Source organism: Protomyctophum bolini (assembly GCF_963924005.1).
Source record: "Protomyctophum bolini genome assembly, chromosome: 1".
Classification (NCBI taxonomy): domain Eukaryota; kingdom Metazoa; phylum Chordata; class Actinopteri; order Myctophiformes; family Myctophidae; genus Protomyctophum; species Protomyctophum bolini.
The window spans coordinates 6,261,041-6,284,679 of NC_137862.1; the positions used below are offsets into that span (position 1 = coordinate 6,261,041).

Consider the following 23,639-nt stretch of genomic DNA (forward strand, 5'->3'; position numbering starts at 1 on the left):
AGTGCCCAATGAATAAGAACAAGTCCAAGCCTGCCCCTTTAATGTTTATTGATTAGCTCTACAGTCCCTGCCCCTTCAATGTTTATTGATCACCCCTCTGTAACCGTAAGCCTATATGACAGTAGGCTCGGATATATTCACTCTTCGTTATGGCGTCGCTGCACCGAAACACAATGACATTTCCCAGCTGCGTCTATTGGAATTCATCAGTCGCGGGCTCGGCGGTGTGTCACGACGGTACGCAAATTGTGTCTGTTTGTAGTTTAAAATAGGCAGCATCCATGGCGATGGAGGACGAGCAGAACACAGCGGGCATGGTCTCAAACAGCCGAATGGACGTGAAAAAGGGAGGCGGCGGCGGCGGTGGGGATAAGGGGGCTTGCACCGACAGCCAGCCGGAGCCGGTGCTTCACCAGGACGGATTGAATCAGACGGCAGGTCGCGGCGAACGGAGCAACGCTCCGGGAGGGGCAGCCCGCCTTGGTGCTGCTGCTGCTGCAACGGGAATCCGCGTACTAAAGGCAGGTTATTCTATATGACATAATACATAACATAGCCCATTATAAATACAGTGGTTCTCAAACACTTTCATGGCAGAGACTCCCCAAAATTGATTTGTCAAAAAAGGACCCCCATTTGAAATGTGTATAGGCTACTAAACCAGGTGCACTGGGGCAGCCATAGATATGTTATGTCATGTTTCAAAATTGTTTATAATTATATATTATTAATGTTCAAAATATTTCGAAAATATAATATAGTCTATAGGCTACCTTCAAGGCAAGTGAGCTTGTTGATGGGCTATTTTAGAAAAGCCAACCCAGATTGTCAAATAGGGTTACACTGATTTTGATGCTATATAAACTAATTTAGCTGCATTCAAGGACCTCTGGGGGTCCCATGGGCCCCACTTTGAGAACCACTAATAATAATGTATATTTGATGTAATTGTTTTTAATTGAATTTCAGACGGAATCATTCAAACATTCCCAAGTGCATGAGACATGAAATGCCAAAATTCCGCCCTGTGTACATGATCTATCTGATTAGCGCTTTGTGTGTGTGTGTGTGTGTGTGTGTGTACGTGTTTGTGTGTGTGTGCGTGGTGGGGGTTTCCAATGTGAGACCCCCCCCCCCCCCCCCCCTGTCTGCCACAGCCAGCCCAAACGGGTTGGCCAAAGTCACTGATGCGGCATACAGAAGTTTTTGCTATTTAAAATCTACATTATGTAAAATGACAGATTATTGAGCCATCGGGGCAGCAGTGCCTCCACCAACCCCTTCAGCCCAACCTAATAAACCTTCCTAATCAGGGCTGTGCTGCTGAAGGTGGAGCCTACTGGAGCGGAGCTCCACTTACACACTTTCAAGCTCCACTAGTTGGGTGCACGCATGCCCCACGTGTACTGTACGTGTGGGGCGGGAGAGAGAATTATTAAAACAAATGCATGGATAAAAACCACAGTGCGTGTGAAGTGCGGTATGCGGTCTTATCGTCGTACTGTACATCAGCATTACATCATGTCGTTTCTGGCCGATCACAATTTGTGTCCTCACCTTCGTCTTCAGTGTTTGTGTCTTACACAAACACTCAGAACTGGCCGTTCATTGTCGACGGCATTCAATGTTTTGTTAGTTCAAAAACACATGGAATACAGAAATTCCAAATCTATCGCTCACGTGCGATGCATTATGGGCTTATAGAAATGTGCTACGCTACTTTTTCAATGTTTGAAGCAGGGCTTTGTTGTACGTTTGGGTGCTGAGGAGACGACGTATCCATCGAGTCTCAAGCTGAAATGTTTGTCTATTTCTCCGTTCGTCTGTTGTCCGTCTCGTTAGAATGACCCGTGTCTCCATACTTTGCAGCGCAACATGAAGAGGAACGGAAGCCGGGGCTGTGTGACCAGAAAGACCCGCTTCGGGTCGCGGGAGCGGGACTGGCTTAAGGGAGACCCCCAACGTGGCTGTGTGTGTCTGTACGGGGGAGCGGTGGACCCTCCTCAGCCCCCCTCGGCCTCCGGTGGCCCGCCCCAGGCCTCGTCCTCCTCCTCCTCCTCCACCCCTCAGGCAGACCTCCAGCTGGTGCTCTGCACCACCAGAACCACGGTGGAGGAGCTGTGTGCCCAGAGGGACGGAGAGGCTCTCTACATTCAGCTGCATGGCGACCTGCTGAGGTAGGCTGACCGCAGTGAGCTACCGTACGCTACGACAGGCTCCAGTGCTAGTCCAGGGCCATGTCTTAGGTATGCTGAACACAGTGAGCTACAGTCCGTGGCCCAATAGAGATAATTCTGGGGGTCCTTGACATGAAAAAGGTTGAGCACCACTCACATAGAAACATGGGGTTTTCAGAAAAATGTTAGGATGTTAGAAGTCTTTTTTTTTTTAAATCGACCTCAGTCCAAAATGGGTTAAGATAAAGCATTCAGAGCTGCAGGCTTCGCTCATTATTACCAGGCTACATTCTCTGCTGCTGCTGCTATATCTAACTCTGTCTTTCTCTCCCTCTCTCTCATTTGAACTTCAATCACTCTATGTATTTGTGATAAGAACTTGCAACATTGTTTCATGTCTGTTAATCATTGAAGCTTAAAATGTCTGCCCAGTAGATTAAATTAAATATGCATGATGCATCCCAAACCATGCTGTTGAACTGTCTGCAACACACAATTTATGTATGCTAGATTAACTCAGGTATTTAAAATAATCTCTTTAATATTTGCTAAGCTAAGTCTACACCACTAAGAAACATGTTTAACATAATTCCTTGCAGTGTAATACCGTGCATCCCGGAGTGGAATAGTCAGTGAGTGGCGACACGCTTTGATCTCACCGCAAAGCGGGGTGCTATGGGCTATAGTTCCACACATTGGAACTATCCCATTGAGACAAAGCGGGGTGCTATGGGCTATAGTTCCACACATTGGAACTATCCCATTGAGACAAAGCGGGGTGCTATGGGCTATAGTTCCACACATTGGAACTATCCCATTGAGACAAAGCGGGGTTCTATGGGCTATAGTTCCACACATTGGAACTATCCCATTGAGACAAAGCGGGGTGCTATGGGCTATAGTTCCACACATTGGAACTATCCCATTGAGACAAAGCGGGGTGCTATGGGCTATAGTTCCACACATTGGAACTATCCCATTGAGACAAAGCGGGGTGCTATGGGCTATAGTTCCACACATTGGAACTATCCCATTGAGACAAAGCGGGGTGCTATGGGCTATAGTTCCACACATTAGAACAATCCCATTGAGACAAAGTGGGGTGCTATGGGCTATAGTTCCACACATTGGAACTATCCCATTGAGACAAAGCGGGGTGCTATGGGCTATAGTTCCACACATTAGAACTATCCCATTGAGACAAAGCGGGGTGCTATGGGCTATAGTTCCACACATTAGAACTATCCCATTGAGACAAAGCGGGGTGCTATGGGCTATAGTTCCACACATTGGAACTATCCCATTGAGACAAAGCGGGGTGCTATGGGCTATAGTTCCACACATTGGAACTATCCCATTGAGACAAAGCGGGGTGCTATGGGCTATAGTTCCACACATTGGAACTATCCCATTGAGACAAAGCGGGGTGCTAGTATGGGCTATAGTTCCACACATTGGAACTATCCCATTGAGACAAAGCGGGGTGCTATGGGCTATAGTTCCACACATTGGAACTATCCCATTGAGACAAAGCGGGGTGCTATGGGCTATAGTTCCAAACATTGGAACTATCCCATTGAGACAAAGCGGGGTGCTATGGGCTATAGTTCCACACATTAGAACAATCCCATTGAGACAAAGTGGGGTGCTATGGGCTATAGTTCCACACATTGGAACTATCCCATTGAGACAAAGCGGGGTGCTATGGGCTATAGTTCCACACATTAGAACAATCCCATTGAGACAAAGCGGGGTGCTATGGGCTATAGTTCCACACATTAGAACTATCCCATTGAGACAAAGCGGGGTGCTATGGGCTATAGTTCCACACATTAGAACTATCCCATTGAGACAAAGCGGGGTGCTATGGGCTATAGTTCCACACATTGGAACTATCCCATTGAGACAAAGCGGGGTGCTATGGGCTATAGTTCCACACATTGGAACTATCCCATTGAGACAAAGCGGGGTGCTATGGGCTATAGTTCCACACATTGGAACTATCCCATTGAGACAAAGCGGGGTGCTAGTATGGGCTATAGTTCCACACATTGGAACTATCCCATTGAGACAAAGCGGGGTGCTATGGGCTATAGTTCCACACATTGGAACTATCCCATTGAGACAAAGCGGGGTGCTATGGGCTATAGTTCCACACATTGGAACTTTCCCATTGAGCACGTCCGCATTCCATTGTTACTATTCCACTCGGATACCTCCCAGCCTGAGGAAGGATGAAGAGGTTTCTTGACAGAGTTCAGAGATCTAATGGCTTACCACTGGGCTGCTATGATGGGAGAGAGGTTCTGATTAAATAGGGGCCTATCTTTGGTCTTTAACCCATTTAGGCCTGATAGCTAAATTATAACATGTTTAAAACACCAAAAGGGGTTCCCGTTCCCGCCCAGCACACCAGCATAAGCGCTGGTGTGAATGGTGGACAGCCCACTATGGCCTCCTGGAATCTGCCTACTGTACAGTAAATAGTGCTGCAACTATCGATTCTTTGCTTACTGATTATTGTATTGTAATTGTATTATTTTGTAGTTTTGCCAGGCAGTGGCGTGCACACTGCACAGACATTTAGAGGGGCAGGTGCTCAAGTAAAAAAAAGAAAAGTGCCTTGTGCAGTGCGTGGAACCGGCCCGGTTGCCTTAATAGTGGGAGATTTCTAGATTTTGGGGCATAAATTATATATTAGAAGCTTTTCATCAAGAATTGATCAATATCACCATGGTCCACAACATACTATACACTACAGTGTACACTGTACAAAAAAAAAATCACCCACCACTACAAATCAATCAAGAGATTTATGATGCGTCTCTCCTAATTTCTCACTCTCGGCTTCAAACCCTGGACTCTGATACTCTGCTGCTCTGCTCGAATGACGGATTAGCTCTGTAGCTGAGTTGATGAAAGATGAGCCATAGCCCTGTAAGTGTGTGTTCATGTGTACGATTAAGACAGAGTGGATGGAAATGATCACAATATTACAGTGATGGATGCATTATCACCAGATATCCCTATATATAGAGGGTATGCGCGTGACATCATTGTACCTGGAAGTTATGCGAGAATGCCTACTGAGTGGCAAAAAACTACTTTCTGGCCTTGACAGCCCATTCACCCAAACAGAAAAGTCCTGTCTGATTGCATTAAGTTAAACTCACCAACATTGCAGCTGGACGAAAAGCTTGAATTATCCTCTTTCTATCTGCAAAGTATTTGTTTCATAAAAATCCACCATAGAAATGTTATGAGCTACTTTCTGTCAAGAAATGCCCTGCATTTGATTATTTTTAAGTGTCACAGTTTGGAAGTGCTTGTTTTCAATAACACAACATTTTGCTGCCTCCTGCATTATGTGACATTTAGGTGGTACGCAGGACGGTCGAGTGACATTTAGGTGTGACATTTAGGTGGTACGCAGGACGGTTGAGTGATTTCCAACGAGCGCTTCCAAACTCCAACACTCCCAACATGCTGCTCAATGTTTTGCCACTCAGTCTAGATGAGGGGGGGGCGTGTCCTGATGGTAAAATCATGCATGTGCATACTCTCTGTTCCCTTCATGTCGTAGGAGGCTGGACTGTAGCGAGTGTCCTCTTCAGATGGTGTACGACTACCTGACGGCGGTGGGCTACGAGGACCCGGTACGCGTGCAGAGAGAGGCCGCCAACTCAGACCTCAGCTGTATGATTCGCTTCTACAGTGGTGAGTATTGAGTACTGACCGTTGAGCCTGATGTGAAGTATGTTTTGTGATGTGATGCGTTGTTAGCTCCTAGATCTGTGTTCTTTTTGGCAGTGCTGTTGGAAAATATGGAAATATGTTTTTTGGTGTAGACGTAGTGCTTACTTCATTCAGTCATATTCCTGAAAAGGTTTGTGCTCTACAGTAGGTGGTCCTCAGTCGAGCCCTCCATCGTTGCTTCCAGTCGTCCCGGTTCTCCATACATACATCTGGCCAGCTCGTTGGTTCTCCATACATACATCTGGCCAGCTCGTTGGTGCTTTGCGCTCCTGCGTCGTTCTTGAGTACATCCACATTATGTTAATGTGGGACGTCCTCGTGACCGGCGCTCACAGCACTAGTTTGCTGGCTGGCAGCTCTTGGTGTCTTTGGCAGTCTCCTTCTTCTGGCTGCTATTTTCTGGCTCACCCTTGTGCAAATTATCGCAGAGTTTGGGGCTCAGGGACCCTCAGGGTTTCCTTGAGTGGCGTTCCAAGTGGCCTTCAGCTAAATGAGGAACAGTTTAGCGACTTTAACCCTATTTATTTTATATTTGAACTACCGGTATTTGAAAATAGCTGATCTATATAGGCCTACGGGGTCATAACGCATCGCAATGCGAGTCATGCGACACGTATTGTGATCTTCTAGATCTGCTCTTTTCAGAAACAGTTGCACAACCAACGATACGTAATAGACAGTTTAGACAGCATCCCTTTCCTCCTGTGGTTGCCCTGTCTCTTCCTGCAGGCTGCTAGCTTACCAACTGTCAAAGACACTTAAACGATACAGAAAGATATCGGCACACCGTTTGACTTCTATATTAAGCATAAAATACCCGAACAACAGATTATGTCACTACGAGCCATCAATGAGCTTGGTCAACACAAACGTCAGGTTCATGTTGGGGCGACGGACTATTCCTTCTGAGGTATGGATGGTTTGGTGGTCTTCCGGAGGAGTCTGAGAGTGGAAAATGACCAGTGAATGACTACCTGTAATTGCACTGTTTAATATTTCATACAGTACTTGGTTTCAATAAATGAACCCTGTACATTTTACTGGATTTTCAATACTCACACAAAATGTGTTTTTATTTATTCTGATCGGTTTGAAAAATAGAAATATAGGCCTCTCTCTTCTATATGCCTCCTTTCAATAAAAGCCTGGTACCCTCCTGTGGTTCAAGCGGTCAACTTTCAGACTCTCAGGTTACCACTGTGGTTGGTTGAGTGCATGGTTAGGCCTCTCAGAAAGATCATCAGTCTTCTTAAGTTCTTCATGGTCCTAGTTTTTCAAGTGAAAGCAGAGGCGTTGTTTGCCCAGTAGTGAGAACTGGCTGGCTGGCCACCAGGAAAGGTCCGGGCGTGCTGCCATTCTGCCAGTGCCATCATGATAATTTCACTGTACCTGTATCAGTGAGTGACAAATAAACCCTCTACAAAGGGTTGTGTAGTTGTCTGTTGGTTTGTATCATTTATGTTGTTCTGTAAAAGTGGTGGTATTATTAGGGCTTGTTTGTTTGTGTGTGTCTCGACGGAGCGGGGCAGTAGAGTTTCTGCTATCTGCGCGATGGTTGTGGTGGGCTGGTCTGGGCCAAATTCACGCAAAGATGACCGGGCCGAATTTTTGTCCCAGTCCAGCCCAGACCACATACTGTACCGTACATTGGTTGCACGCTAGCCAGGCCAATGGGAGACTTCCCCTCTCCTTTATCAGTTGGTGGGAAAACAGAAGCAGAGTCCAGACAACACTGGTACTCTGAGGATAGGCCAGTTGGGTGCCCAGTTGAGTCAGGGAGTATAAGTGACCAACAGCCACCCTAACTTGTTATCTTGTGTGGCTTGTGTATATCTTCTCTTGTGTATGTTGTTAAAAAACGACTGTATTTCCTTTACCTATACCGATCCTGCTGACATTCAGGGACACTGCAGTCACAGCTCTTTTGGCTGGTTGGTGAACCACCCACAGGAGTGGTGGATAGTACATTCACAAGGTACTTGGGACTTGAGTATTTCCATTTTTCCGTTTGTATTTTTCTACTTTTGTATTTCTACTATTCGGTAAAATAGCTGATATACAAAATTGTACATTTTTTTATGTCTTTGACTTGTAAGGAAAAAGATCAGAGTTAGTAGGCTACTTCTTCCATCCCTGTCTGCTCTCCAGCCACACCTCCTCTTTTGGCTGATTGCTGCATACCACCCACTGTGTTGATGCACGTAGGTGGGCTCTGTGTGTGTGTGTGTGTGTGTGTGTGTGTGTGTGTGTGTGTGTGTGTGTGTGTGTGTGTGTGCGCGTGTGTTGTTGTTGAGGTGCACAAACAGAAAGCCTTGTTGTAGATGCCAGTCCCAGGTGTCTACATGCCTAGCAGCCGTGCGTCGTCAAGGGTAACATCCTGACGAAGCAAACGAGGGGAACTGAAGCCTGACTGTAAACAATACCTACTGTACATTACATTACATTACATTTCAGCAGTGGTTCTCAAACCTTTTCCATATCAAATGAAAATGCTTTGTTCCAGGGACCCGCCGATGAAAATATATCAAAAATAATTATATATATATAAAACAAAAAAAGATTATCAGTAGATGTAAGCTCTGCGTGAGTTCGTAGATCATCTGTTTTTTTTAACACTTTAACTGCTACAGGTTCTAGCGGACCATGGCTTACTGGTGCTGAAGGGTTAACATGGGCTTTTTGAACTTTTTGGGGGGCCCACAGCGAGGGGCCTCTTATAGCGTGAATCACACCGCATAAATCAAAAGAAAGCCCAACTTGTCCACTTCAATTTAAAAAAAAATTATGATTCTACCATCTTCCATTCTGGAGATATTGACCTTTTTCTAACACCTGCTTTTGCCTGCACGCTGCTTGTGAAAAAAAACAACAGAGATATGGAGGCCTGAAGTTGACAGACATTTCAGTTCAGTTTTTTTAGTTCAAAAGACCGATATAAAATTGAGCACAAATAATATCCTATACAAACCATATACCGAATGAAAGCCCTGAATGTCTACTTTTAGGAGGAAAACAGTACACATTGTACACATATACAGTTTGTCACTAATTGGCTATTGAATGCAGCTTGCGCCCACCAGAGAACTTTAGAGAAGGCATGGACCCGAAGAACTATTATTCACAAAATAAGGCCTATAGCGACATGTACATACTATATACCGTATGAAACAGTAGACTCTCTGCTTTCATAAGAAAAATACCACCCAGAAAAATCACACCCCTGTGAAGTGAGCAGTGCAATTGCACTGCTCACTTCACAGGGGTGTGATTTTTATTATTATTACAGTATTAGTATTTTTCTTATGAAAGCAGAGAGTCGACTGTTTCATACGGTATATAGTATGTACATGTCGCTATAGGCCTTATTTTGTGAATAATAGTTATTCAGGCCCATGCCATCTCTAAAGTTCTCTGAAAAAGATAATTTTAGAGAAAGCATGGACCTAACAACTAAATATTCACAAAATAAGGCCTATAGCGACATGTACATACTATATACCGTATGAAACAGAATACTCTCTGCTTTCATAAGAAAAATACTAATACTGTAATAATAATAGAAATCACACCCCAGTGAAGTGAGCAGTGCAATGTTGCACTGCTCACTTCACAACATTGCACTGCTCACTTCACAGGGGTGTGATTTTTATTATTACGAGTAAGACGCGCGAACGCGGAAAGCGAACGCAGATCGTAAATTGCAATAACAATTAGAATAAATTACAGACATGATCTGCAGGGTGTCATAGTTAGTGCTTGGACCACGCCAGCTCCATATATGGTCACAAAAGACGCCATCACACTCATGTCACCATGACTCAGCCATAACCATATAAGGAGTCCCCAAAGCAGGACCACGCCATCACACTCATGTCACCATGACTCACAAATCACTCAGCTCCATATATGGGCACAAAAGGGCCAGGTCCACATATACAGTAAGCGAGACAGACAGACAGACACACACACACACACACACACACACAGACAGACAGACAGACAGACAGACAGACGTGATCTGCTAGGTCTCATAGTAAGTGCTCATTGCATTCGCAATTACAGTATTAGTTTTTTTCTTATGAAAGCAGAGAGTCTTGATGCACATAATTATCTGATCATAAAACGGACTTGGAAACTTTCTTCTGCCTGCATCGTGGTCAGTCTCTCTCCTAAGTTGTTAGAAAATATAAATCAGCCTCAATCGTAGCCCCATATGTGCCCTCTCCCTACGCTCATTGAACTCATTCTGTGATTCGAGCTACAATCGCAGTAACAGGGGGGGGGGGCAACTAGGCTTTGAAGAAATGATCTTGCATAATCAACATTATTGTCGATTGTCGTGTGCCGCTCCAAACATGTCCAGACATACCACTAACCTCATCGATCCAGTCTTGCGTATCTATAAGGTGAGACGCGAGACTGGATCGGATTGTGTCTGGAAAAAAAAACAACGACGATCGTGGATGGATGCGGCAGAAGCAGAAGCAGCACGCAACGTGTTTGGAAGAAAAAAAACAACGGGAAAGCACCACCTGTCGTTGCAAGACAAACACCCGTATGTTGCTGATAGACAGATAATAATCGATCCGATTATGTCCTGCCGTTCATTTTATCACATTAGGTGCAGGGCAGGCTGCTCGACGGTGAGTTTATAATAGCCTGTTGTAACGAGAAAGGGGGGTGGATGGATGGATGCGAGCAAAGCAACAGCAGCACGCAACGTGTTTGGGAGAAAAAAAAAACCGAGAAAGCACCACCTGTCGTTGCAAGACAAACACCCGTATGTTGCTGATAGACAGATAATAATCGATCCGATTATGTCCTGCCGTTCATTTTATCACATTAGGTGCAGGGCAGGCTGCTCGACGGTGAGTTTATAATAGCCTGTTGTAACGAGAAAGGGGGGTGGATGGATGGATGCGAGCAAAGCAACAGCAGCAGCAGTACGGCTCGCGATCAGCGACCAACGTATCATGGCGGTCCCTCGATAATGATGTGCAATCTGTCGATGACTAACTCCACATGTGTCTGGCAAACGTTATGAAATCAATTATATACGGGCAGAGAGCAAATCGCGTTGTATCTTGTTCCGAGAATGAGAGTGCAAGCCTTGCAGTTGAAAGCAGTGGGGAATCGGGAGTGGGGGGGGAACTGCCAATGCGATCCAAGAGGAAGAGACCCCCCCCCCACCATTCTCCCTCGGGAGAAACCATGTAGAAACAGGAGGGGAGGGGGAATCGAGTGTATTCACACAGACAAGAGCATTGTCCCATCCATTTTAGATCCCCTGACATCTGCGTTGGTCTATGCCGGACGGCCGTCTCCATTACGTCGTACGTCCTCGCATAGACCAACCAATAGGCGGTGCCAGACGCTTCTCAGACCAACACCTCTTTTCAGCAGGGGGGGGTTTTAACTCTTTTTAGAGCCGATCGTTGTTACATTATGAGTTGTCCGGGCGCAAATATAGTTGAACTATAGTAATCAATAAAAAAACGTTTTTTGGACCATAAAACGTATAAAAACGTTATGCGCTTCTTAGGGGTGGCTATAATAAAACGTTTAAAAACGCTTTCAGCATTCTATGAGTTAATAGCCAACATATAAATGGATAAAGTGGTTAAAATGAACTACTTTAGCTGAGGAACGACCCCAGGACCCTTGACCCCAGGACCCCTGACCCCAGGACCCCTGAACCCTGACCCCAGGACCCCTGAACCTTGACCCCCTGACCCCAGGACCCCTGACCCCAGGACCCCTGAACCACTGCATTACATTACATTACATTGTGTGTACAATACATTCTCAAACGTTTTCATGTTAACAGTTCAACTACGTAACCCGTTTTCCCCGCTATTTAATCCAATATTCTACTGTACGCTGCCGAGATTGTTTTATTACCGTTAGAGCATACTGTACGCTGAAGTATTTGCAGCTTTCAACCACGAAAATCCGGCGATAAATGTTCCGTTGGTTTGTTATGATAAGAAGCACCATGACAATGCGACATGAGACCACAGTGCACAGCATGTTGTATAGTCTAAACAAACCCCCGTTCACTTGCATTGGGCTCAATTTCCCAGAAGCCCTAGCAGCCCAGAGGATGACGTGATTTTTCCGGTTTCGTCGTCATAACGCAACGGCCTCGTCACCAGGTCCGGGACAAATCTGTTTAATTCTTTTAAAACGGTGAATTAAACGTATTAAACAAATAGCGGGTTTAGCGTGTTTCGCCCTGGTCGGTGGATCCCTGGATTAAACAATTTAAAGCCCCTGAAAGTGTTAATAAAATAGCAGCTCTATACGCTCACAACATGTCGCAGGCAGCATGTGTGTCGAGCTTATAGATCCATAGATCTTCAGCTTTAGGTTTGTGGTTACAAATGGCAAAACGCCAAAATATTAGATAATAATAATTAACATTAAAAATGGCATTCATAAATGTGTGTGTGTGTGTGTGTGTGTGTGTGTGTGTGTGTGTGTGTGTGTGACTGTGTGTGTGTGTGTGTGTGTGTGCGCCCATGAGGTTTATTGCTAACCACACATCATTATGACCTTGTTTACTATGCTGGCCAGTGGGACGTTGATAAGGCGACATATCGTGTTCAGCCCTCTCTCCTCTCCTATTTGTTCAAGGAACTAATCTCCCAACCAACCCCCTCCTCCCCTGACCCTCTATAGCCACACCCCCTTATAACTGCCCCCGCCCACGCCCACCTACTATGGCGGTCGGGACGAGATGAAAACAAACATGGAGGAGAGGGTAAACATTAATAAATGCTGACTTAATAAAGAGCGCGCTGCTTGTGAAAACAGAGCTCCAGAGACCCAGAGGGCCATGCGGCGCTTTGCCTGCTTTTGGCCCATGCAGCTGCAGCACACGGGGGGGGGGGGGGCTGGCGGCTGCCTGGGATCTCTGCTTGGCGCTGGTCCACCGGGCATCATTCCACCGCTGCCTGGGTGAGCCGGGCCTTTAGATCTCTGGGCTCTAGGCAGTGGGGGGAAGAATTACTCGGATTCTAGTCTTTAACCCATTCTGACCTGAGATCAGATTCATACGAGGTTTCCACCTGGACACACACTGGTCTGATGAACCCATTCTGACCTGAGATCAGATTCTAAATGCAGCACACGGGGGGGGGGGGGGGCTGGCGGCTGCCTGGGATCTCTGCTTGGCGCTGGTCCACCGGGCATCATTCCACCGCTGCCTGGGTGAGCCGGGCCTTTAGATCTCTGGGCTCTAGGCAGTGGGGGGAAGAATTACTCGGATTCTAGTCTTTAAAGCTGCATTATGTAACTTTTTCTTTTGTCTGAATTAAAAATTTACTTTGTCCGAATCTTGTATGGTTTGGCACGACGGTTGACACACAATCCTGTTTCTGGTTTGTTACATATTTTGACCCAAAAAAGGTCAAAATTCTTTTTTTTCTATTTTTTTCATTTTATTGTACACCACACTGGCTGTAGGACGAGAGACGGTGCTCTCAGAGGCAGCGCTGTCCCCTGAGAATGGAGGGAAAGGAATCATCTGCAAGCAGAGGGTTTTAAGATGCCTAATACGTTATTATTATGGCTTTTCTCTTTTCTTTTTTCTCTTTTTTTATTTTATTGTACACCACACTGGCTGTAGGACGAGAGACTGTGCTCTCAGAGGCAGCGCTGTCCCCTGAGAGTGGAGGGAATAAACTAATCATCTGCAAGCAGAGGGTTTTAAGATGCCTAATACGTTATTATTATGGCGGGAGCCAACCTATCAGTGGGGAGAATGAAAACCATATAAACTGTGTGGATCCTCCGAAGTTCCGATTAGGGACCAAGTATGCAGAATTGCGGATGGGACGCCTGTTGGACATCTTCTCACTCAGGGTTTATTTATAATTATGGCTCAGTAAGAGAAAGCTTATAGGAAATAATCTACCAATGTAGTCCCTTCTGTTTGACTTTTTTGGAGAAGAAGAGGGGATGTGAGAGAGAGGCCCGGATGAACCCACAGACCACCTTCTCTGTGTCTTTATTCCCCACTACTCCTAATTTGAGATGACTCACTAATCCTCCTAAGAATTCTCTGTTGACGGCCCAGGCCACCCATCCCTGGTTCTCCATGCTCCACCACCACGTTTCAGTGAGAGGCTTAAGTCGCAATAAAAAAAGGTTCGCTCTGAAAGAATATACAGTATATTCAAAGATTTGTGCCGCATTTTCACGATTAAAAAAAAATAGCAGACCTACAAGCTCGTAGCGCGCCACTAAAGCCAGTTAAAACACCAAAAGAGGACTTTTGACTTTTGCACACTAGTGCGTTTTTCGGCCGAACATCAGAGCAAAAAAAGAAAGAAAAAAAAAAACCTGACCTCAATTTATGTCAATCCCGTTTGCACACTGCCGCTGAATATTTCGTCTGTATAAAGTTTTTTCGGACCGGGTGGCGATTTTATCCGTTTTCCGCAGGTGTCTAGTGGGGTCTAGTGGGGTGGTGGGTTAGGGTTAGGGTTAGTGGGGTGGGTTGGTGGGTTAGGTTTAGTGGGGTGGTGGTTTAGGGTTAGGGTTAGGGTTAGTGGGGTGGGGTGGTGACAGGCTGACAGCTAGTGATATCCATATGCTACTTCTGGATCTGCAAAACACTGCGAAAAAAGTGACACCACCACCTTTATACTTCGTAGTACAATGGTGTCGCTTGCTAAAACAGATCTACAAGCTGCAATGCATTGCAATGGTGTTCTACTGGCGGCTGTGGCTCAGCGGGTAGAGCAGGTCGTCCAATGATCCCTAGGGCGGCGGTTCGAATCCCGGCTCCTCCTCCTGTCCACATGTCGAAGTGTCCTTGGGCAAGACACTGAACCCTACACTGCCTCCAGTGAGTCGGTCGGTGTGAGCTCGCCACCATTGGTGTGTGAATGTGGGAAGTGAGGACGCTGGTGACGTCGACTGTTCGCCGCTTCACCTCCCAATGTATGTATGAATGAATGAACCGTTGTAAAGCGCTTTGAGCACTTGGAAAAGCGCTATAAAAATGCATTATTACTGTCACTGTGCTCTGCTCTGTGCCGTGACACAAGTGTGCCTGTTTTTGTGACAACCAAAAACCATTGGCCTATAATATGATGTCCGATTACCGATTTAATTGCAAGGGCAAATCGACAGCGATAGTGAATGATATTGCAATACAAATTTCCAGTTGGGTTTACCTTATACAGTGAGTGTGTGATTTTGGGTGCAGACTTCTTATTACCTGATGCATTAGGACTACTGATGGCAATACATTTGTTCAAACTACTTAAATGTAGCATTTTTTCTTAAAAGAAATTCCTGTGAAAGCTTCCCCCGGAAGATTTATATATATATGTTTACGTGTCCATGGTGTGCCTTGGGCACAAAAAAGCTTGAAAACCACTGCTCTAATCTAAGGCATGTGAATGGCAACCATTTAATGACATGATATCAACCACTCTGCACAGATTTAACTCCTCTTTCCTTCCAGCTGTGCTCTCGTCTCGCAGAGTTTAGTCTTATTTTGACTTATCTGACTTGAATTCCATGCATGAAATAAATCCAGTTGAATCAGGATTATGCGAGTAAAGAGAGGAGGCAGAACCTCTGAGGAGGTCTCTGGGTGGCGGATGGGATTTGAAGTGGCAGCCTAGTGGTGTTACCACGTCTGCCTATTTAAAACTAACGTTTAATGTCGCTTGTAAATATTGGTAGTTGCGCGTTTGTGGGCTTCTTTCTAAAGCGTGGTTGCTTATTGGGCTTTGCTTCCTAATGTTGTTCCTAGTGGTTCTTAAATATTTTCATGTCAAGAACCCCAAATAAATATTATTAAAAAGTATTATCGCCAGGGGGGACCTCTATTAAAAAAAAAGAAGATCTACAAGCTCTGTATTTTCAAGTGTGTGCGTGCGTGCGTGCGTGCGTGCGTGCGTGCGTGCGTGCGGGGTGGGCTCGTTTTCATAAACCTGGTTGCTTATTTCTCTTGCAAAATCTGGCAACACTGATGGCTTCCTGACAGTATAGTGTCACGACGAAGATGCATCTTAGAGCAGGCGGCGTCTCTTCCGGGGTTTTAAACAGTCGGTGGATGGAAATGACGCATGTTGTGTGTGGCTGCAACTTCAGCATCGTCAGCAAAGCGTTTCAGTGTTTTTAGCCCACGCTGCAAGTTGCAGCCGCAAGTGACACTATACTGTCTGGGTTAGTACTGAGAAAGGGCCTGGTGTTCTTAGAGCTGGACTAGACTGTGTTTCTATACTGTCTGGGTTAGTACTGAGAAAGGACCTGGTGTTCTTATAGAGCTGGACTAGACTGTGTTTCTATACTGTCTGGGTTAGTACTGAGAAAGGACCTGGTGCTCTTATAGAGCTGGACTAGACTGTGTTTCTATACTGTCTGGGTTAGTACTGAGAAAGGGCCTGGTGCTCTTAGAGCTGGACTAGACTGTGTTTCTATACTGTCTGGGTTAGTACTGAGAAAGGGCCTGGTGCTCTTAGAGCTGGACTAGACTGTGTCCGCCTCCACTGGCCCCCTGCCTACTGCATGCATGCTAGCATAAACTGTCTGGGTTAGTACTGAGAAAGGACCTGGTGCTCTCAGAGCTGGACTAGACTGTGTTTCCTCCTCCACTGGCCCCCTGCCTACTGCATGCATGCTAGCATAATCTAGGCAATCTTTAGCGAGCTAAACAGGCCTTGGGATACTAGGAGCATTGTCTCCCACTCCAATCTCACAATATGCCACGACTTGATCCAATATGTGGATGAGATACAGCTGCGAAAGCACCTATAAAACCTTCAGAATGAGAGATGGAAATCCTCTGAAACAAATATAGAAGAAGAAAGAGGAGAACCAAAAACACCAGTTCTTATTTATGTTCACTTTTTCAGAAATAGTGAAGCCATTATTATTATTATTATTAGTGATGCACCGAATATTCGGCCGCAGAAAATATTCGGCAGAAAATGGCTAAAAAGCATTTTCGGCATATTCGGTTTCGGCCTGAATAGGCAGAAAATATATCACCGAATAGTGTATGCAATTAATGCATTCAAATGAGCTGAATAAATGTTTTATGGACCCATAACAGTGATTATTATTGAAGTTAAGTTTTGCCATAACCATAAATCAGGTAGCTTTAAGGTACGGCAATGACAGCAATGGTAGGCAAAAATATATATAATATTAAATATATTCGGATATTCGGTATTCGGTTTTCGGCCAACTGTTTCTTATATTCGGTATTCGGTTTCGGCCAAGAATTTCCCTTTCGGTGCATCCCTAATTATTATTATTATTATTATTATTATTATTATTATTTGTATTTACTTTACTGTCGGTGAATGTATCATACTGCATGTATGATACATGCACAGACAGTAACAAAAAATACACATGGTTTGTGTGGCCCTGCTCCTAAGAACTCACACATGGTTTGTGTGGCCCTGCTCCTAAGAACTCACACATGGTTTGTGTGGCCCTGCTCCTAAGAACTCCCATAGATACTAGACTGAACACATTCTGCCGTTAAACAGTACACAACACCTACAGTCATTTCCTTATACCCACATGATGACCAGTGAGAGTGGGTCAGACTGGAGTTAAACAGTACACAACACCTACAGTCATGTCCTTATGATGACCAGTGATTGACTTTTTTGATTACGTTGGTGGCCATTTTATCACCGGAAAGATTAGCCTCCAGGATGGAACCTAATTTAATCTTTTCGTGTGATAATATTGTCACCCACTCTAACCAAGAAGCCATCTATCTGCCTTGCTGAGATTCCTATTTGATCCGACGAGAATGCATTCAGTTTTTCCCAGGTGTAAAGATAGTTTAAGACTGGAGACTGGAATGACCAATGGTTGTTGGAGATATTACGGAGTGGAGACTGGAATGACCAATGGCTGTTGGAGATATTACGGAGTGGATTGGACTTTGGTATTGAGAAACCGGCAGTCTTGTTTGCCCTTGCAACTAATGGTCACTAATGGTTTATGGCTTTATGGCTGAGTTGTCTTCTATTGTGTGAACGGACACAACTATGGTCACTGGTCAGTAGTGCTTTTAAAATATGAGGAAGTTGTACTTTACAGTATGTCAATGTGATGGTGCAAAACATAAAAAGTAAAGATTTAAGGCATATATATATATATATAAGATACAAGGTCTCTGCTCTGTTGGGTAGTGAGTGCATAGTCCCTGTCTAGTCCCATTACGATGGCAGTAGCACTATGGGGCTGGGCACATTCATGTACATTTTAGTCACAGTGAAAAGAAGCCTCTCTCTCTCTCTCTCTCTCTCTCTCTCTCTCTCTCTCTCTCTCTCCATCGTCACATCCACTTCACAAGGACATCCAAATGAAATGGAAGCCTTAATTGCTGCTGGACATTCCCTGCCAAGAACAATGATAATGGACTAGAGCCCGGTGCTGGAGAGGGCATCGATCCCAGGGCTGGAGAGGGGGATCGATAGAGAGGGCTTCCCCTCAAAGAAAGGAAACAGAGAGAGAGAGAGAACTCCCACAGGCTCTGACTTATCCAGCAAGGGTGTGTATGTGATGGAGAGAAGGTGTGCGCACGTGTGTGTGTGTGTGTGTGTGCACGTGCGTGTGCGTGCGTCCGTCCGTCTGTCCGCCCCGCCCAAATTCACTATCCTTGATCCAGTCCAGCCGGTGTGTTATCGGCAGAGTGAAAGTAAACTCTGAAATGGACTTTGCACCTGGAGCCCAGCGTAGGAACACACAGACACCAGAACACCCATCAGGAACATGCTCTGCATCTCAGAGGTGGACTGTGGATGGTTAAAAGAAAAAGTACCTACAGATGACAACATCAGTGATAATTCTATAAAGAGGAGCCAATTATTATTTTTTTCGGACTCTGGTGAGAATCAAACATATTATAGTAATGACTCGTTTATAATTTAAAACAAAACAAAGAACAACGGGCGTGGGATGCTGTAGTGAGAGTAATGTTGAGTGGGAGTGGGATGGGATCGGAAGTCATTCTATACCAGGAGTGGAGATGGGATTAGATTTTTTTTCCTCTGTGGGAGTGAGATGGGAAAACACTCCCGTGTCAGTCTTATTATTTGGGGCTGGGCAATTAATCGAAAACATATTGAAACCGATGTTTTTGGGCGTGAACCCCTTTTGGTGTTAGCATTATGTTATGCTTTAGCTATTGAAAAATAGCAGATCTACATACCAGCTTGTAGGTCTGCTATTTTTGAAAAATCGAATGAACGACTGACATAGAAACATAGCTTGTTCAGAAAACTGTCAGGATGTAGAAGACATTTTTAGAATCTGATCTGAGGTCAGAATGGGTTAAAATCATCAATCGACATGATCTTTCTCATGTAGGTTAATTGAATTATGGAGAAGCACGTTTTTTTTATATATTATTATCAATGCATCAACATTCTAATTCTAATAATTTTGACTTTAATAGCCTGACTGATAAACCACTGTACTATACCGGTACTATACTTTGTTGTACAATGGTGGTGCACAACGGTGCAGAGCTGCCGACATTGGACTGTCTTTGGGGGGGGGGGGGGGGTCCGGGCGGGGGGCCCTTCCCAAGCGGGGGCTCTGGAGGTCCATTTTTACAGAGTATAGATGTCATTTCTTGTGTTCTGGTGAATTTTGGGAGATCGGTGCTTTTATCAGGCTTGCTTTACTAGCATTGGAAAAATGACGGATACAATTTCAGCCATTATTAAAACGCAAACGGTACGTACTGTAGGCCTACAGAAACCTATTCCATGACTGAAGCAATGCAAGGTCGACCATTTTTAATAATAACCATTCATTAGTGAACATCTCTGTACGATTCTATGCACTGCCCACACACCCCCAAGCGGGGGTCTGGTCCGGGGGTCCTCCTCCCCCCAGAAGCCTTTTTGCGAACGCAGTGATCACTTACTATGAGACCTAGCAGATCATGTCTGTCTGTGTGTCTGTCTGTGTCCCCCCCCCCCCTTTGTGCCCATATATGGAGCTGAGTGATTTGTGAATCACTCAGCTCCATATATGGGCACAAAAGGGGCCAGGTCCACATATACAGTAACAGCGGGACAGACAGACAGACAGACAGACATGCACACACACGAGCTGCGTTCGCATGGTATATGTAATTTCCTGTGTTCTGGTGAAGTATCATAGTTTGATACCAAATCCAGGAAATGAGGTGCAGGATCCAGGAAGGGTTGGCAGCCCAGCTGCAATGGTGGCGTACAAATTGTAAACTTGTAGATCTGCTATTTCAATCATTGTTTTATTTAATCTTTTATAATCGTTCATCGTAATTGAGGCAAAAGTTTGAAATGACTATAGTATATTAGACGTCATATCGCCCAGCCTGACGTCATATCGCCCAGCCTGACGTCATATCGCCCAGCCTGACGTCATATCGCCCAGCCTGCCGTCATATCGCCCAGCCTGACGTCATATCGCCCAGCCTGACGTCATATCGCCCAGCCTGACGTCATATCGCCCAGCCTGACGTCATATCGCCCAGCCTGCCCTAACCTGTACATGGAGCTCCAGAAACAGGAGACATGGGCTACTGACCTCTGGTTATTGGCTGGTTCCCAAGGCTAATTACTTAAACCCATTCTGACCTGAGATCAGATTCATACGAGGTTTCCACTGGACACACACTGGTCTGATGAACCCATTCTGACCTGAGATCAGATAAAAAAAATGTCAGTCGTTCTTCGATTTTTCAAAAATAGCAGACCTACAAGCTCGTAGCGCGCCACTCGGTGGCGCGCTATGAGCTTGTAGATCTGCTATTTTTCAATAGCTAAAGCATAACATGATGCTAACACCAAAATGGGTTCCCGGTCAGAATGGGTTAAACACCCAAACCAGCCACACACCAACTTCTAAACGCTGGCATTGCACAGTAGAGACTGATCGCTGTATGTTCTCTACAGTAGCATGACCATCCCATTAACCTCATATTATTACAGTAGAGACTGATCTACTGTATGTTGTCTACAGTAGCATGACCATCCCATTAACCTCATATTATTACAGTAGAGACTGATCGCTGTATGTTGTCTACAGTAACATGACCATCCCATTAACCTCATATTATTACAGTAGAGACTGATCTACTGTATGTTGTCTACAGTAGCATGACCATCCCATTAACCTCATATTATTACAGTAGAGACTGATCTACTGTATGTTGTCTACAGTAACATGACCATCCCATTAACCTCATATTATTACAGTAGAGACTGATCTACTGTATGTTCTCTACAGTAACATGACCATCCCATTAACCTCATATTATTACAGTAGAGACTGATCTACTGTATGTTCTCTACAGTAGCATGACCATCCCATTAACCTCATATTATTACAGTAGAGACTGATCGCTGTATGTTCTCTACAGTAGCATGACCATCCCATTAACCTCATATTATTACAGTAGAGACTGATCTACTGTATGTTGTCTACAGTAGCATGACCATCCCATTAACCTCATATTATTACAGTAGAGACTGATCGCTGTATGTTCTCTACAGTAGCATGACCATCCCATTAACCTCATATTATTACAGTAGAGACTGATCTACTGTATGTTATCTACAGTAACATGACCATCCCATTAACCTCATATTACAGTAGAGACTGATCGCTGTATGTTATCTACAGTAGCATGACCATCCCATTAACCTCATATTATTACAGTAGAGACTGATCTACTGTATGTTATCTACAGTAGCATGACCATCCCATTAACCTCATATTATTACAGTAGAGACTGATCTACTGTATGTTGTCTACAGTAGCATGACCATCCCATTAACCTCATATTATTACAGTAGAGACTGATCTACTGTATGTTGTCTACAGTAGCATGACCATCCCATTAACCTCATATCATTACAGTAGAGACTGATCGCTGTATGTTATCTACAGTAGCATGACCATCCCATTAACCTCATATTATTACAGTAGAGACTGATCTACTGTATGTTATCTACAGTAACATGACCATCCCATTAACCTCATATTACAGTAGAGACTGATCGCTGTATGTTATCTACAGTAGCATGACCATCCCATTAACCTCATATTATTACAGTAGAGACTGATCTACTGTATGTTATCTACAGTAGCATGACCATCCCATTAACCTCATATCATTACAGTAGAGACTGATCGCTGTATGTTATCTACAGTAGCATGACCATCCCATTAACCTCATATTATTACAGTAGAGACTGATCTACTGTATGTTCTCTACAGTAACATGACCATCCCATTAACCTCATATTATTACAGTAGAGACTGATCTACTGTATGTTGTCTACAGTAACATGACCATCCCATTAACCTCATATTATTACAGTAGAGACTGATCTACTGTATGTTATCTACAGTAGCATGACCATCCCATTAACCTCATATTATTACAGTAGAGACTGATCGCTGTATGTTGTCTACAGTAGCATGACCATCCCATTAACCTCATATTATTACAGTAGAGACTGATCTACTGTATGTTGTCTACAGTAACATGACCATCCCATTAACCTCATATTATTACAGTAGAGACTGATCTACTGTATGTTGTCTACAGTAGCATGACCATCCCATTAACCTCATATTATTACAGTAGAGACTGATCTACTGTATGTTCTCTACAGTAGCATGACCATCCCATTAACCTCATATTATTACAGTAGAGACTGATCGCTGTATGTTATCTACAGTAGCATGACCATCCCATTAACCTCATATTATTACAGTAGAGACTGATCTACTGTATGTTATCTACAGTAGCATGACCATCCCATTAACCTCATATTATTACAGTAGAGACTGATCGCTGTATGTTATCTACAGTAGCATGACCATCCCATTAACCTCATATTATTACAGTAGAGACTGATCTACTGTATGTTCTCTACAGTAGCATGACCATCCCATTAACCTCATATTATTACAGTAGAGACTGATCGCTGTATGTTATCTACAGTAGCATGACCATCCCATTAACCTCATATTATTACAGTAGAGACTGATCTACTGTATGTTGTCTACAGTAGCATGACCATCCCATTAACCTCATATTATTACAGTAGAGACTGATCTACTGTATGTTGTCTACAGTAGCATGACCATCCCATTAACCTCATATTATTACAGTAGAGACTGATCGCTGTATGTTATCTACAGTAACATGACCATCCCATTAACCTCATATTATTACAGTAGAGACTGATCGCTGTATGTTGTCTACAGTAACATGACCATCCCATTAACCTCATATTATTACAGTAGAGACTGATCGCTGTATGTTGTCTACAGTAGCATGACCATCCCATTAACCTCATATTATTACAGTAGAGACTGATCTACTGTATGTTGTCTACAGTAACATGACCATCCCATTAACCTCATATTATTACAGTAGAGACTGATCTACTGTATGTTGTCTACAGTAGCATGACCATCCCATTAACCTCATATTATTACAGTAGAGACTGATCTACTGTATGTTGTCTACAGTAACATGACCATCCCATTAACCTCATATTATTACAGTAGAGACTGATCTACTGTATGTTCTCTACAGTAACATGACCATCCCATTAACCTCATATTATTACAGTAGAGACTGATCTACTGTATGTTCTCTACAGTAGCATGACCATCCCATTAACCTCATATTATTACAGTAGA

At 44.3% G+C, this 23,639-nt stretch overlaps 1 protein-coding gene across 1 annotated transcript in view; it reads left to right on the plus strand.

The window, feature by feature from the left end:
- Positions 1–500: 500 nt before the first annotated feature.
- phlpp2 (PH domain and leucine rich repeat protein phosphatase 2) overlaps positions 501–23,639 on the plus strand; it is a 79,624-nt gene continuing 56,485 nt past the window's right edge. Inside the window, exons 1-3 of the mRNA XM_080769357.1 lie at positions 501–521; positions 1,870–2,177; positions 5,761–5,894. Coding sequence (XP_080625483.1) covers positions 1,876–2,177; positions 5,761–5,894 — 436 coding nt within the window. The 5' untranslated portion in view covers positions 501–521; positions 1,870–1,875. The remainder of the gene's footprint in view (positions 522–1,869; positions 2,178–5,760; positions 5,895–23,639) is intronic.